The following is a 17,597-nucleotide window of genomic DNA, read 5'->3' as shown; positions in this document are numbered from 1 at the left end:
GAAAAAATAAGTTAAAATAACATGATTAAAACCGAATATGGCACATATTTTAATAAAATGAAACCTAATTTGACCCTAAATTGCAATTGTTTTCCAAATTTTAAATCCTTTTTTGCTACTTTTTGTTTTAAATACTTACCAGAATCCGACTAAACCCTAAAATCTTTAAGCCTAAAGCACAGGTTCACTTATGTTTTGTGTTTTAACCTCAGCACAGGTTCACTTTTATTGTCAGCCTCAGCACAGGTTCACCTAGTCTGTCATGTCCGTGAGTATGAGGCCCCCTTGTACCCCAAATAAACCCAAATAGGTAGGGACAAGACTTTGGGGTAAAGAAAGCGAGGCACAACATAAAGACAAAAAATAGGAAGAAAAACTGAAACCGTACAGTAAGCCAAAGAAGAAAAACTGAGGAAGGGACAGGAAACAGAAGAAGAAAAACTTAAAGCAAGAAGACGATAGAAAAGGGAGGAATTCTGGAGGAGAAATGAGAAGAAAAAGTAGCTGGAGGAAAGAAAAAGAGGAGGAGCTAAGGAGAGAACAAGATTGCACGCACACAGAGGAGTTGGTCAGAGTATAAAAGAAAAGACACAAGGTTGGACCACAGTAGAAGGGAAACATCGAGAGGGGAAAGATAGACAGAAAGTTAACAACAGGAGGGGAGTTGATGGGACACAGTGTGATGAAGGCTAAAACAGCCACACACTTACGAGCTAACCACAAGGTCAATGGCGTCTGAGGAAGGCGAATATACGCCGAAACGTTACGCAGATGACCTTGAAAAAATTAATTTTGAATATGAAAGCGTTTAGCTTAATTTTTTGTACACCCACCACCTTTGGGTGGTGGTTTTCTGAGTTTGGGGTTCTAGTCCTGGCCCATCATGGACCGTGCACCGCAGACCCTCACTTATAGTGGGGTCTAGCATACTCACCTTTACCTAATCCAGCCAGTGCCTTTTGGGTTGGGGTCTGGGACCCCTTACTCAAACTTTGAACCCTATATAGACTTACCCTATAACCTATCCTAACCCTAACACGTACACCTGGCCCTAAACCTAAAATAGTGGGGTACTTACCTGAACCTAAAATAGTGGGGTACTTACCTGAACCTAAAATAGTGGATTTGGCCCTAAACCTAAAATAATGGAATACTTACCTGAACCTAAAATAGTGGATTTGGCCCTAAACCTAAAAAAATAAAAAAATAAGATACTTACCTGAACCTTAATTACGCACACCTGGCCCTCAACCTAATTAGTGATGATCAGCACACCTCACCCTGAAAAAAAGAAAAAAATAAGTTAAAATAACATGATTAAAACCGAATATGGCACATATTTTAATAAAATGAAACCTAATTTGACCCTAAATTGCAATTGTTTTCCAAATTTTAAATCCTTTTTGCTACTTTTTGTTTTAAATACTTACCAGAATCCGACTAAACCCTAAAATCTTTAAGCCTAAAGCACAGGTTCACTTATGTTTTGTGTTTTAACCTCAGCACAGGTTCACTTTTATTGTCAGCCTCAGCACAGGTTCACCTAGTCTGTCATGTCCGTGAGTATGAGGCCCCCTTGTACCCCAAATAAACCCAAATAGGTAGGGACAAGACTTTGGGGTAAAGAAAGCGAGGCACAACATAAAGACAAAAAATAGGAAGAAAAACTGAAACCGTACAGTAAGCCAAAGAAGAAAAACTGAGGAAGGGACAGGAAACAGAAGAAGAAAAACTTAAAGCAAGAAGACGATAGAAAAGGGAGGAATTCTGGAGGAGAAATGAGAAGAAAAAGTAGCTGGAGGAAAGAAAAAGAGGAGGAGCTAAGGAGAGAACAAGATTGCACGCACACAGAGGAGTTGGTCAGAGTATAAAAGAAAAGACACAAGGTTGGACCACAGTAGAAGGGAAACATCGAGAGGGGAAAGATAGACAGAAAGTTAACAACAGGAGGGGAGTTGATGGGACACAGTGTGATGAAGGCTAAAACAGCCACACACTTACGAGCTAACCACAAGGTCAATGGCGTCTGAGGAAGGCGAATATACGCCGAAACGTTACGCAGATGACCTTGAAAAAATTAATTTTGAATATGAAAGCGTTTAGCTTAATTTTTTGTACACCCACCACCTTTGGGTGGTGGTTTTCTGAGTTTGGGGTTCTAGTCCTGGCCCATCATGGACCGTGCACCGCAGACCCTCACTTATAGTGGGGTCTAGCATACTCACCTTTACCTAATCCAGCCAGTGCCTTTTGGGTTGGGGTCTGGGACCCCTTACTCAAACTTTGAACCCTATATAGACTTACCCTATAACCTATCCTAACCCTAACACGTACACCTGGCCCTAAACCTAAAATAGTGGGGTACTTACCTGAACCTAAAATAGTGGGGTACTTACCTGAACCTAAAATAGTGGATTTGGCCCTAAACCTAAAATAATGGAATACTTACCTGAACCTAAAATAGTGGATTTGGCCCTAAACCCTAAAAAAATAAAAAAATAAGATACTTACCTGAACCTTAATTACGCACACCTGGCCCTCAACCTAATTAGTGATGATCAGCACACCTCACCCTGAAAAAAAGAAAAAAATAAGTTAAAATAACATGATTAAAACCGAATATGGCACATATTTTAATAAAATGAAACCTAATTTGACCCTAAATTGCAATTGTTTTCCAAATTTTAAATCCTTTTTGCTACTTTTTGTTTTAAATACTTACCAGAATCCGACTAAACCCTAAAATCTTTAAGCCTAAAGCACAGGTTCACTTATGTTTTGTGTTTTAACCTCAGCACAGGTTCACTTTTATTGTCAGCCTCAGCACAGGTTCACCTAGTCTGTCATGTCCGTGAGTATGAGGCCCCCTTGTACCCCAAATAAACCCAAATAGGTAGGGACAAGACTTTGGGGTAAAGAAAGCGAGGCACAACATAAAGACAAAAAATAGGAAGAAAAACTGAAACCGTACAGTAAGCCAAAGAAGAAAAACTGAGGAAGGGACAGGAAACAGAAGAAGAAAAACTTAAAGCAAGAAGACGATAGAAAAGGGAGGAATTCTGGAGGAGAAATGAGAAGAAAAAGTAGCTGGAGGAAAGAAAAAGAGGAGGAGCTAAGGAGAGAACAAGATTGCACGCACACAGAGGAGTTGGTCAGAGTATAAAAGAAAAGACACAAGGTTGGACCACAGTAGAAGGGAAACATCGAGAGGGGAAAGATAGACAGAAAGTTAACAACAGGAGGGGAGTTGATGGGACACAGTGTGATGAAGGCTAAAACAGCCACACACTTACGAGCTAACCACAAGGTCAATGGCGTCTGAGGAAGGCGAATATACGCCGAAACGTTACGCAGATGACCTTGAAAAAATTAATTTTGAATATGAAAGCGTTTAGCTTAATTTTTTGTACACCCACCACCTTTGGGTGGTGGTTTTCTGAGTTTGGGGTTCTAGTCCTGGCCCATCATGGACCGTGCACCGCAGACCCTCACTTATAGTGGGGTCTAGCATACTCACCTTTACCTAATCCAGCCAGTGCCTTTTGGGTTGGGGTCTGGGACCCCTTACTCAAACTTTGAACCCTATATAGACTTACCCTATAACCTATCCTAACCCTAACACGTACACCTGGCCCTAAACCTAAAATAGTGGGGTACTTACCTGAACCTAAAATAGTGGGGTACTTACCTGAACCTAAAATAGTGGATTTGGCCCTAAACCTAAAATAATGGAATACTTACCTGAACCTAAAATAGTGGATTTGGCCCTAAACCTAAAAAAATAAAAAAATAAGATACTTACCTGAACCTTAATTACGCACACCTGGCCCTCAACCTAATTAGTGATGATCAGCACACCTCACCCTGAAAAAAAGAAAAAAATAAGTTAAAATAACATGATTAAAACCGAATATGGCACATATTTTAATAAAATGAAACCTAATTTGACCCTAAATTGCAATTGTTTTCCAAATTTTAAATCCTTTTTGCTACTTTTTGTTTTAAATACTTACCAGAATCCGACTAAAACCTAAAATCTTTGGCCTAAGCACAGGTTCACTTTTGTTTAATGTTTTAACCTCAGCACAGGTTCACTTTTATTGTCAACCTCAGCACAGGTTCACCTTTGTTTTTCTGATGTCCGTATGTATGAGGCCCCCTTGTACCCCAAATAAACCCAAAAGAAGGGAGGGACAAGACCTTGGGGTAAAGACAACGAGGCACAATGTAAAGACAAATAATAGGAAGAAAAACTGAAACCGTACAATAAGCCAAAGAAGAAAAACTGAGTTTGGGACAAAACAACAGAAGAAGAAAAACTTAAAGCCAAAAGAGGATAGAAAAGGGAGGAATTATGGAGGAGAAATGAGAAGAAAAAGTAGCAAGGGGGAAAGAAAAGAGGCGGAGCTAAAGAGAAAGAAACATTACATGTACACAGAGGAGTGTGACAGTATAAAAGGGGAGACACACAAGGTTGGATCACAGAAGAGGGAAAACATTCAGAGGGGAAAGATGGTTAGAAAGTCAACATCAGAGGGGAGTCCTATGGGACACAGTGTGTTGAAGGCAAACACAGCCACACACACTTATCAGCTAACACACACATGGTCAATGGCGTCTGATGAAGGCGAAAAAACGCCGAAACGTTGCGCAGATGACCTTGTTATTTTTTGAAAGCGTGTAGCTTAATTTTTTGAACCTCTGCCACCTTCGGGTGGTGGTTTTCTGAGTTTTGGGGACCCAGTCCTGACCCATTATGGACCGTGCACCGCAGACCCTCACTTTTAGTGGGGGTCTGCACACTTACCTTCACCTAACCCTAACCCTAAACAAGACCGAAACGTTGCAATAGTGACCATGACTGGCGATACAGCCGAATTTTTTGAACCCCCATCACCTTCGGGTGGTGGGATTTTGAATGTGGGGGTCCCGGCCCTGGGCTCTTGATGGACCGTGCACCGCGGGCCTCCACTCCAAGTGGGGGTCAGCACACTTACCTTTTCCTAACCAGCCAGTGCCTCGGAGCTCGGGGTCTGGGACCCCCCCACTCTAAACCAGAGCCCAAAAACCTGTCCTAACCCTAACATACTTACCTGGCCCTAAACCTAAGATGGTGACTTTTGACCTAACCCTAAAATACTTACCTGGCCCTAAACCTAAAATTATGTACTTACCTGTTGCGCAATCACGCACACCTGGCCTAATCCTAACTTAATTGGCAGTTAACTTCTCCCTGTGAAAAAAAGTCAAAAAGAAAAAAATCTAAATAATTGTAGAGCTAAAAAATAAAGCCTATATAAACTTCAATAAAATAAAAATTATTCTGACCCTAAAATATTGTTTCTAAGTCTAAAGTGACATTTTGTTAATTTTTGTTCCTTTCAACTCACCTGAATTTTAAACCAAAACCTATCATCTATAGCCACAGCTCATTTCCGATCTTACTAAATGTATTTTAAACCAAAATAAAGCACATTGTTTATGTGGGTGACGGTCCGTGATTGTGAGACTCCCCTGTACCCCAAAAGTAACCCAAAAAGAGGTCGGGACAGGACGCTGGAAGTAAAGAATACGAGACAAAATACAAAACATAAAACAATGAAAGCTAAAGCAAAGAAGGGAAAACATTTAGTTAAAGAGAAGAAAGGATTTGTAAGCAAAAAGAGGATGGATAAGGAAAGAATTTTGGAGAGGAAAAGGGAGGAAAGAGAAACAAAGTGGAAAGACACAGAAGGGGAGGAGTTAAAGTAAAGAGGAACACTGACCGTACACGAAACACAATCAGAGGCTATAAAAGGAGCAACACAGAGTCAAAGCACAGACGAGGGGAAACATCAGAGGGGAACAGATGGATATAAAGGCAGATAGAGGGACACCGTGTGGAGAGATGGCTAAAGGAGCCACACACACACACATGGTCCAGTATGCCTGATGAAGGTTAAACAAGACCGAAACGTTGCAATAGTGACCATGACTGGCGATACAGCCGAATTTTTTGAACCCCCATCACCTTCGGGTGGTGGGATTTTGAATGTGGGGGTCCCGGCCCTGGGCTCTTGATGGACCGTGCACCGCAGGCCTCCACTCCAAGTGGGGGTCAGCACACTTACCTTTTCCTAACCCTAACCCTAACCCTAACCCTAACCCTAACCCTAACCCTAACCCTAACCCTAACCCTAACCCTCTAACCCTAACCCTAACTGTTAGGTCTAAATACGTTAAGACCGTTGCTAAAATGTGAATGTTGGGTCTAAATACGTTAAGACCGTTGCAATCACAACTCAGGGAGAAAAACACTATCTGACTTAAAAGGCGACCAGAGGCAGAGAGGTGCGAGCTGCAGCTCGGAGAAAAACCCAACAAAAAGAGACACAAAAGTCCGATATAAGTTGGATTGCTCTGATGGTGATGCCTCAGAACCAGGTATTTATTATAGAAAACATAGACCACACCCAGAGGGCTGTGCAACAGCGCTCTGGGTGCAGGATTAATACCATATATGGTAACACAAAAACTTTGGGGGAGAAAAAGGCTCATATGTCCATGCAGTGGGTCACATACCCCCACACTGGCCCAAACTAGTTTAAACCAGCTATGGTGGACAATGGATATGTTTTGCAAACACACACACACACACACACACAGTTAATCATGGATAATTTCATATTCTAACTATCGTTTAATCATTTAACTATAACTAATAAAGTAATAAAAACCACACAGACTATAACATATCTTACATATCCGCCCTGTTGTGGGTTTGGAAAACATCAAGCAGACGGGCGTCTTCACAGGTTTACCCGGTGCCATCATAGGACCAGAACAACAGGGATGACCACCGTGAGGTGGGGCGAAAACCCGACAGCTAGTACGGGAAAAATTCCCCACCGTCCCCCCCTGCTGGGGCGAACATCGATTCTGATCCACGGTGATCTGGAGACAGTTCAGGGTGTATGTACAACTGATGACCCAAAACCATGGTGTTGAAGATAGGGCTTTAGGTCTCAGTGTGTGTTTGGAGTTGGTAAGGGAGGGTCAGAGGTTACCAGCACATAACCCTCCAGTAGCAGTGAACCTTTACCGCTCACTGTGATGATGGGAAGGTGTGGCAGGGTCTTAGTCCATCAATGGGGCAGATGGGGAGAGACCCATAACATGGAGTTGGTACTCTGGGGAGGCCTGAACCTGCATAGCACCGATGATCATGTTGTCTATGCCTTTCTTCACACAGGGGACGATGCAGCAGCAGGCAAGACCAACGACCAGCAGCACAGCCAGAAGAGGGAGACCCAGACGTAGCAGGAATTGGAACCAGGAGCCTTGGAACAGCCAGTCCCACCCGGATGAATGGACATTGGACTCGTCAGCTGACATGGCACCTTCCAGGTTGCGGAGTGTTTGCAGGGCGTCTTCGATGGACTCCGAGGAGTTATTAGGTATGTATGTACAGCAGGTAGCACCCACCATAGCACACACACCACCTGTGGAAGCTAAAATCGTATCTAAAGCCATACGGTTCTGAATAGCCATTTGCGCGGTGGCCGCTGTTCTAGCATTCATTTTGTTATTAACAGCTAAAGATGCATTAAGAAGCATGTGAAAGCGGTATTGGAGGGTCTCTACCATAAGGGAATTCTTACCCACGCCTATATTAGGGAAAAGAGCATGAACGACTTTTTGACTAGTTGACCAATATCTATGTTCGTGAGGGACGTCCGAGCCCCATATTGCATCATGAGGTGTGAAGGTTATAATCTCACGACGAGAACGACTAGGCATTGTCATATGAACTATGAAAGACCCATCTGTGACTGCTACTGGTACACAAACGGCTGACATATTAATTGGAGGGGAAGGATAAACTTTATCACCGCACTTCAACCAAACACCGTCTCTAGCAAACATTGGGACAACCGTACGAACGTTCTGAACGGTAGCACAATGGTTTATGTCTACTGATGGTAGACCTTTGGTGTTAGTTGGTGGACCAATAAATCGTACGCATAACGGATAGCAGTGAGTATAATTACCACAAGGGACATCATTCGTGTTTAGGTGTTTAGCAGCCTGACCTAGGGGTTCGAGGGTCTTTAGCACTGGTAAAACAGGAGGGCACGAGGTCATGGACTTATTTTGTAAACAATCTAGTACATTCTTTGAGTCAGGGGCTGGAAGGGACGCAGACAACAGAGTCGGGGATGTTACAGCGTGCGGCAGATGTGAGCAAACATAGCAACTATCATTAGTTACTGTTCGTGCAGATAGTTCTACCATACGGTACCAAGAATTAGCGCGCAGACGATGATGGACGTGATTATTCTGTTCAGACAGTAATGCGAGTAACGAGTCAGGTTCTTCTGTTGGCATAGGTTTTGCATTTATAACTCGTATATTCTGTCTAACCTCAGGTGATAACACTATGTCCATGCGTGGTTTAACTACAATGGGAGTGGCCGGAGGTGTAATACAAATATCCACCCAAAAGATGGGATCTGTCCCTTGTACGTCAGGGCCGAATCCCATAAGCAAACAAGACGGAGGTACCGCGGTGGTGTTAACGGTTAGGAGTAGGATTTTTTGTTTCTGAACAATTGTTTTTCGCAATGACAGATATGCCGCTGTAACGGTACGTGTAGATGGTGTGAGGGGCCAGGTAATAGGGGTGTAGCCTGTATGGAGGAGTACCTCAGACCAACCATGAGTAGACCATGATTGGTCTGCTCCCCGGACTTGCATGTACCATTCATAATTTACATAGTCCTTACCATGTTTCCATGGTGTGTAGCCTTTATTAGCCAGAGCCTCTAGTGGAATTGTAACGTCACTTAAAATGTCCGGTATTTGTGGTATGCACATAACGAGGTTAAAGCCCCCGGGGCAACAGATCATTTGCATCTCTCCACTGTTTGTGTGCCGGTTTTTGTAAACAAATATGTGGAAACCGTGGGGGGTTTATTGGTGTCAGCTCTGGAGGCAACGTCACTCTGATTATAATCCATCCATCTGGAGACCAACAAACGTCTGTCAATGTTATTTTCTGTGGTGACAATCGCAGAAACTTTTCCTCCCAGGCTTTAGCAACTGCTCTGCCCTCAGGAGACTGGTCTGGTCTCCTTAGCCAGTCTGGTTGACCTGGCAGGGGTCCTTCAGGTCTGACATACATCATTGTAACATGTAGTGGCCACTGTGTCTGTACTTCTGTGGGAATGACAAATGTTTTAGCTATTTTAGCCCGCAGTTCCTCCATAGACCCAACCACTGACCGAGGGCCTGTTGACACTGGATCCAATGTATAGAATTTATTAGGAATGACTGGGCTTTGCAACACCATAAGTGATTCTTTAGTATCTGATAAAAATTTCTTTGGCACTATTCCATTAGCCGTTGGCACTAAACTGATCTGTAACTTACTGAGGAGATCCCTTCCCATTAGATTGAAGGGACAATCAGTTGTCAAAATAAATGGGTGTGTGTAATATGAACCATCTTCATCTTGCACAATGACCTCCTTAGACCAACAGGCATATTGAGGCTTTCCACCCACTCCCACTATGCCAATAACCTTTTTGGAAGTGACTACGCCCTCCACCTGGTCACGGAGGACAGAAACATCAGCTCCAGTATCACACAGAAAAGTGACTGGTGTTTGTTTTGGTCCCACCAACAATGTACGTTTTGGGTATTTTTCATGTGTTAATGTTACAGCTGCATAAATGGAGAAATCAACAAAATGATTTGGATTTAAAGGTGGGGGATGTTCATATTCTGCAGGTAAATCATTGTCATATTGATCAGCATCCTCATCTTGCCCTAAAAAGGCTATGTCACACTCTGAGGTTTCATTATCTGTTCCGGAGTCACTGATTGCATGTCCCTCCGGCCAGTCCTGGCGTCACTGCCTAGGAGTTTGCCCGAACGACGTATGGTCTGTTTTTTGCTTTTTTCTTGGGCAGTCTCTTGCCATATGTCCCTCCTCATGACAAATGAAACATTGTCTTTTTTCTCGATCTATTTTTGCTTGTTTTTCCTCATCAGGCGTTCTGGTGCGATATGGCTTTTTTCCCTGTCTTTTAAACCCTGAGCGCTGGCTCACCAGGGCTGCAGCCATGGCCTCAGCCAATACATTAACATTAGCTGATTCAGTTTTTGCTTTCTTTTTCTCAGTGACTTCATAAGCATGTTCGGCCCATTCCATTAGCTCTGGAACAGTGAGGGTGCGGTGTGTGACACAGTTTGCTTTTATGAAATCTGACACGTTTGGCAACAAACCACTGATTAACCACATTTTTAGCTGTATTTGGTATGGATTATCCACCAGCGGAGAATGAGGAAGCCCGCTATTAGTCCTAAAAACCGTTTCTAAACGGGCACGATATTCCATTGGCGTCTCGTCTGATTTCTGACGACACGCACTTATTTCTTCGTGGCTTGGGGGTTTTGTGTAAGTCGCCCTTACTCTTTGCATCAGTGCTTCAACCTGCTGTCGCAGCTCATTAGAGTTATGTGCTAGGGGCTGACGGTTAACTTGTCTCCCGGTATAACCGCCCACCACTACTGGATATGGGTGTCTAAGTGTTAGTTTTAAAACCTTTTCCACCTCCAGTCCGTTTAAATGCCATGTCTCAATCAACCCACATACTTGTTCAGCATAAGCAGTCGGGTCCTTCTCAACATCGCATACGCCCCTACAGGCATCTAATGCTTCCTGCTCCGTCCATGGGCGAAACAACAACAGCTGTGGGGGATGTGCACCCTGTAATGGATCCTGTGGGTTTAGGAATTCTCCTGCACGAGGGTTAGCTACCTCTATCATGGGTAAAATTGGATATAGATTTTCCTCCATCCCCGCCTGGGCTATGTATTGCTCATCCTCCTCACTGTTAACACTTTCTTTCATCTGTTTTGACTTTTGTTTAGCTGCCCTAGTCACAGGTCCCTTTGTTTCTTGTCCTGCAACTGCTCCCCCCTCTTGTAAACCCCCTGCGGCCCCATTCTGTTGCTGATTTGTCTCCTCAACTCTACGCGGTACACACACGGTCTCATCACAAGGCTGTATTTTAGCTGCTGCTGCTAACACTTTCTGTTTCCTTCTCTCTTCACCTTTCTCTATCTGTGTTTTCCTAATACTCATAGCATCTTTCCAGATACACACTACTCTTAAGTGGTCTGCTATTAACTCAGCCTGCTTAGGACGTAACTTTTTTAATGCCTTCACTCTTTTTCCTTTACACCAGATGGACACTTTTTCTATTCCAGCTTCGTCTGACAATTTCCCTGCAAACCCACAATTTTTGTACCAATCATCTAGATAGCAACAACTACCGGGATACTTTCTCTGCATGAATTTCACATCATTATTTTCCATCAATGCTTTACGCTGCGCGTTACCCATGTTCTCAGCACGGGATTTACAGACACCGTTACAACAAAGAAACACCACAACGAAACAACACACAAAGAAACAACACACAACAACTCCCGTCTGCCCTCTGTCCCTTTACCACGCCGTGTGAGTTTTACGTCACCCACCACGGTCTTCACTCCCCGTTGTACGTCACGGGTACTATGGTGAAAAGAAACAGCTTCTCACCTCGTCAGTGCTCTCCCTGGTTCGTGGGACCCGTCACTCCCCGTCCGGGTCGGTGCTGGAACAAGCTGTGACCACCCCTGCAAAGGAGGGGGTGCCGGCAGTTTTACTAATGGTCCGGTTGCGCCCGCACCGATCCAGACGAAAAGATGTAAGGTCCCGGGTTGCGGCACCAGTGAATGTTAGGTCTAAATACGTTAAGACCGTTGCTAAAATGTGAATGTTGGGTCTAAATACGTTAAGACCGTTGCAATCACAACTCAGGGAGAAAAACACTATCTGACTTAAAAGGCGACCAGAGGCAGAGAGGTGCGAGCTGCAGCTCGGAGAAAAACCCAACAAAAAGAGACACAAAAGTCCGATATAAGTTGGATTGCTCTGATGGTGATGCCTCAGAACCAGGTATTTATTATAGAAAACATAGACCACACCCAGAGGGCTGTGCAACAGCGCTCTGGGTGCAGGATTAATACCATATATGGTAACACAAAAACTTTGGGGGAGAAAAAGGCTCATATGTCCATGCAGTGGGTCACATACCCCCACACTGGCCCAAACTAGTTTAAACCAGCTATGGTGGACAATGGATATGTTTTGCAAACACACACACACACACACACACAGTTAATCATGGATAATTTCATATTCTAACTATCGTTTAATCATTTAACTATAACTAATAAAGTAATAAAAACCACACAGACTATAACATATCTTACACTAACCCTAACCCTAAACCCTAAACCCTAACCCTAACCCTAACCCTAACCCTAACCCTAACCCTAACCTAACCCTAACCCTAACCCTAACCCTAACCCTAACCCTCCACACAGACCCAGTTGTGGTGAAGCCCAGACAGGCTCCTGCTTCTGTTCCTCAGCCTACAGTTCTATGATCCCTCATTCCATTACACACACATAGTTTCAATCTACAACGGGTTTGTCCAAACAGACACAAAGTGGGCAGGATGCATCCATCCTCCTCTCACTTTGATGCCTGTCATACAGTCACAACACTGCACGGACACCTCACCCACTGATACAAATCCACAAAACCTTTTGATGTGTGGCACAATGACTAGAGGAACACGAATAACATGCGTCGGCCCGTGCCTGCCTTTGATTCCCTATCTAACTGGGGGAGTCCTCGAACTCCCCCGGGGGGTCTCATCGAGAAAAAACATTACCCTACCTAACCCTAAACCCTAACCCTAAACCTAAACCTAACCCTAAATTCTTAAAGGGTTACTCTACAACTGGACATGATCCCTAACACTAAACCCAACCGCTACCGCCTCCACTCCTTAGCCAAATCCAAGGTTCTATATCTAATCCTAAACCTAACCCTAAACCCAACCCTAACCCTAAACCTGATCAAATTTGCAGTTATATACCAAACCCTAAACCTAAAAACCCAAATCCTAACCCTAATAATAACAAAATGGCCTCCGAAAAAACAAAATCGCCGCCCCCCCCCCAACCTAGAATAAAACCCAGAATAAAACAAACAAGAACACACCAACCACTTCCATTTCCACCCCATCCCTCACTACAGGCAATGGGGTGGAGACTGGAAACTGAGACGAGGTCCACACAGACCCAGTTGTGGTGAAGCCCAGACAGGCTCCTGCTTCTGTTCCTCAGCCTACAGTTCTATGATCCCTCATTCCATTACACACACATAGTTTCAATCTACAACGGGTTTGTCCAAACAGACACAAAGTGGGCAGGATGCATCCATCCTCCTCTCACTTTGACGCCTGTCATACAGTCACTACACTGCACGGACACCTCACCCACAGATACAAATCCACAAAACCTTTTGATGTGTGGCACAATGACTAGAGGAACACGAATAACATGCGTTGGCCCGTGCCTGCCTTTGATTCCCTATCTAACTGGGCGAGTCCTCGAACTCCCCCGGGGGGTCTCATCGAGAAAAAACATTACCCTACCTAACCCTTACCCTAACCCTAACCCTAACCCATGTCCAATATGGGAGGAGAGCCAGGCATTCCCGCCAACGCAGCTGGGACAGGGTACCTGGGGGTCGAGTCTACGACCGGGGGATGGACCGTGCACCGCCCAATCCTCGCAGGGGAGGGGCACGTTTTCCCCATCCTAACCCTAACCCAAACCCCCCCCCCTCCTTTTCCTAACCCTAACTTCCCCTCCCTATACCCTGACCCCAACTTCCCCTCCCTAACCGTAACCCATCCTTTTCCCAACCCTAAACCCTCCTTCCCATACCTAACCCTAACCACTTACCCTAACCCTCACCATTCCTACCTCATTAATTTTTTACTTTTATTAAATAATTTATGAATTTTTTAGCAAGTTTTTAGAGGTTACCACTGTTTTATAAATTTTACCCCTTTTTTTTTTAGGTTGCTGCGCTGGGACCACGCCCCCTGGTGCTCCTAACTCCCATGGGGACCTATGTCTCCTTTTGTCCTTTTTATGGGTGTCTGGATGTTTTTTTTATTTATTATTTTTTTTTAAAAATGATAAAGCGGATATTTTACCTGGGGTGTGAAAGGATGTCCTGTGCCAGTGCTATTTTTAAAGAACCCTAACCCTTTTATTTTTCAACTTCTCAACAACCTGTGACGGATGACGCGCATGTGTGAGAGATAACGCATGGAGGAGATCGTGGTAGACACACACACACACACACACAGTATTTATAATAAAAATATATAAAATGAGTAAAATAAAACAACAAAACAAAAAAATATTTATACAAAAAGTATACAAAACAACAACAGAAATGCACAAATATATACAAAAAGGCTCCAAAAACACACAAAATGACTCCAAAAAACAAACAATACAGAAAAATACACCAAACAACAACAAATATGAAAATGATTCAAAATACACAAAAATAAATAGTTCTACACAAAATTACAACAGAAATGCACAAAACTACACTAAAAAAGATACAAAAATACACAAAATGACTCCTGAATCACACTACCATGGCAACAAAAACAATAATTACAGAAAAAATGCACAAAAAAGACAACACTAACATACAAAAATACACACAATGACTCAAAAAACATACAATACAGAAAAATACACCAATTGAAAAATATATTAAATTTGTAAAAAAATAAAAAAGACATTTATCATGTTCATGTCCCATAGAATTAAACCAGGTAAATCTCACACATTATTTTACTTTGCACCAACAAATAAACCCCATTTATAACACTACAGCTCTTTGTACATCCAACCTTCAAACACATACTCATTTGTCTATAATTGACAACTCTACTTAAGCTCCTCCCACTATACGGATGCATACTTCCGACGGGCACTGTACTAGTTTATTTAATAAAAAAAACAAAACATGCATTGTTGTCGTAAAAAGATTGCACTACAGGTAGTATTGACCTTAGACAGAATGTGCTGACAAGGCAAAAAAAGAGCAACTGCGTCAGGAATGTCTGGCCCACAAACCATAGCCTTCCAACATTATGACCCACAGCAAGATGTAGTTGAATAGCCCTGCACTACATACTACACACCAGTGTGCTGTCTACTCACACACTCAATAACAGAGTTAAGTTCATACGTATTTAATTATGAATTAATATTTTTTATTTCAAAGCATTGTTTTCCTTTCTTCCTATCTCTTCTTATTGTCAGTTACACTTTTTCACCTTTTTACTTTTTTTTTGCACAACATCATATTTCAACTGCACACAGGTGTGATTTTGTTTGAATGATTATAAATTTTCCTCATTGTGGTATTCATTCTTTTATAGTTTATAGTCTTTACTGTACAGACTTTATTGAGTTTAAAGCCCCTTCCACCAAAAAAACTAATGTTTATACAACTTATACAACAATGTAAATACAACTGTTGTGAAATGTTTAATCATATTGTGTTATTCAGTTCATCTGTACATTTCACTGCAAGTCAATACATTAATGAACAGTTGTGTGATGTGGTGTTTTCCCAGGACACAAGTCACTTTTATTTCATAGTTTTTATTTCATAATGCTATAAAAGTAACATTGTAAACAACAGAGGTAAAGTGTGATCTGATCATATTTGATAGTTTGCTGATTTATGTAATTGTTCCTAATAAACTATTGCCTAACTTTAACTACTTACACTTTGTTTAAACAAACTGTAATAAATGAGGTGTTTTATTCACAATTGAAACGTGTATGTTTTATCATTTGTTGAACAGAAATCATCCTGCTGTGCATGTGATTGATGCACATTTGTCTCCACATCAGTAACTTCTGATTGTACTTCAGATCAGTTTTACATTAAAATATCAAAACATGTCAAGTTTGTGACACAACAACAGATTGATCACCTAAAAGTTATTTTTTTCAAGTTAGATCTCAACACCAGCTTATATGATTTACAGTATGTTGGCCTCACTGGAGCCAGACTTCAGGATCTGGAGAGAAAAAACACATTTCACACATTTCCTGAACCAGGGATACAGAAACACATAGATCACAGGGTTAAGCAGAGAGTTGACGTAAAACAGACAAATAACAAAAATGTAAGATGATATATTTTTCACTCCCAACCCTGTTGTAAGTGTAGCAAAGTAAAATGGAGTTAAACACATTAGAAACACAACAACCACTACACCCAGAGCTCTAGCAGCTTTCAGCTCTGACCTGTTCACCTTCTGTGAACTCTGAAGTGTCACCATGGTAACATGAGAGCGCATGGCCTGGGCCTGAGACACAGCCACCATAAACACTCTCACATACAGGATCACTATGATGGTGACTGGAATGATGAAACTGAGAACAACATTCACAATTCTAGCAACAGGAAGGACATAAACTGCACATTCTCCAGCACAGGAATCAAACTCACCTGGATTTTCTATGAAGTTATTTAGCCTCAGACAGTGAAACAGAGCAGAACCAGCCCAACACAGGACAATGCATATCTGAGCTCTGTTATTAGTGACTTTAGTTTGATAGTGCATTGGATCACAAACAGCCACATAACGATCCACTGATATCAGAACAACAGTTCCTACTGAAGCAGAGGTTGATATAAAACCTAATGCTACATAAAAAACACACCAGCCTGGACCTAAAAACCAGCAGCCATTGATAAGGAAGATCATAAAAACCCAGACGAACCCCACAGAGAAATCTGACACAGCCAGAGAGAGGAGGAGGAAGTTGGTGGGAGTGTGTAGCTTCCTGGAGGAGATAGAGAGAAACACTGATATCATTATATGTTATAATAATTATCATCAAAGCAGAAAACAGTCTAACAACAGAACAAGTCATAAAACACAACATGTTAATACTTGAAGTGTGAGATGGAGATGATGACCAGCAGGTTGAGAGTCACAGTGAGCACAGAGATGAAGGACAGGATGATGTGAAAGAGCACAGACGCTGAGTGAGAACGAACGATCCTCCTGCATGAAGAGTTTCCCAGGTGTGGATAGCAGAGCTCATCTTCATCAGGTGTCCTCATAGTGAGGAGGAGAAGATGTTCTGCCTCAGCCTCTCTGATGAACAACTGATATATTATTCCTGCTCCAACACAGGGATGTGGAGGCTGGACCTGAGGACTGGACCTCCCTCAGAGACGCCTGCTCTACACATTACGTCATGATGAAATCATTTTGTTTGAGTTAGTTCCCTGTGGAAGCATCACTTTAACTGTGTTCTCCAAACATGATGTTTTACTTCAAAGTTCTTTAAAATCTAAAGGTGTCAGAGTTCCTCTCCTCACCTTGAAGGCCAGCTAGCCTTAAGGCTAGGATCAATCAATCAATCAATCTTTTATTTGTATAGCGCCAAATCATAACCAACGGTATCTCAAGGCACTTTACAGTAGAGCAGTCTTAAGGACGGACTCTTCATTTTATGGATACACACATATGCATATATACGTATATACACATACATATGTATCCCACACCCAACATGAATTCATCATGAAAACCTTCTGTTAAGCAGCAGGAACCTTGTGTGGATCCCATTCCTATGATGAACAGCCA

At 42.5% G+C, this 17,597-nt stretch overlaps 2 protein-coding genes across 2 annotated transcripts; both read right to left on the bottom strand.

The window, feature by feature from the left end:
* Nucleotides 1-9,467: 9,467 nt before the first annotated feature.
* Nucleotides 9,468-11,434, bottom strand: LOC114472157 (uncharacterized). The gene is made up of 2 exons (XM_028461290.1): nt 10,923-11,434; nt 9,468-10,451 (listed from the first exon to the last, which is right to left on the bottom strand). The coding sequence occupies exons 1-2, from the start codon at nt 11,390-11,392 to the stop codon at nt 9,893-9,895; spliced, it is 1,029 nt and encodes a 342-aa protein (XP_028317091.1). The 5' UTR covers nt 11,393-11,434; the 3' UTR covers nt 9,468-9,892.
* Nucleotides 11,435-15,974: 4,540 nt separating this feature from the next.
* LOC114471912 (trace amine-associated receptor 6-like) lies at nt 15,975-17,068 on the bottom strand. The gene is made up of 2 exons (XM_028460895.1): nt 16,896-17,068; nt 15,975-16,785 (listed from the first exon to the last, which is right to left on the bottom strand). Exons 1-2 carry the CDS (start codon nt 17,066-17,068, stop codon nt 15,975-15,977), a joined length of 984 nt encoding a protein of 327 aa, XP_028316696.1.
* Between the last annotated feature and the right edge of the window lie 529 nt (nt 17,069-17,597).

Source organism: Gouania willdenowi, chromosome 11 (genome assembly GCF_900634775.1).
Source record: "Gouania willdenowi chromosome 11, fGouWil2.1, whole genome shotgun sequence".
NCBI classification, from domain to species: Eukaryota; Metazoa; Chordata; class Actinopteri; order Blenniiformes; family Gobiesocidae; genus Gouania; species Gouania willdenowi.
Note: the sequence above shows the minus strand (reverse complement) of the source record. Positions and strands in the feature narration are given on the sequence as shown.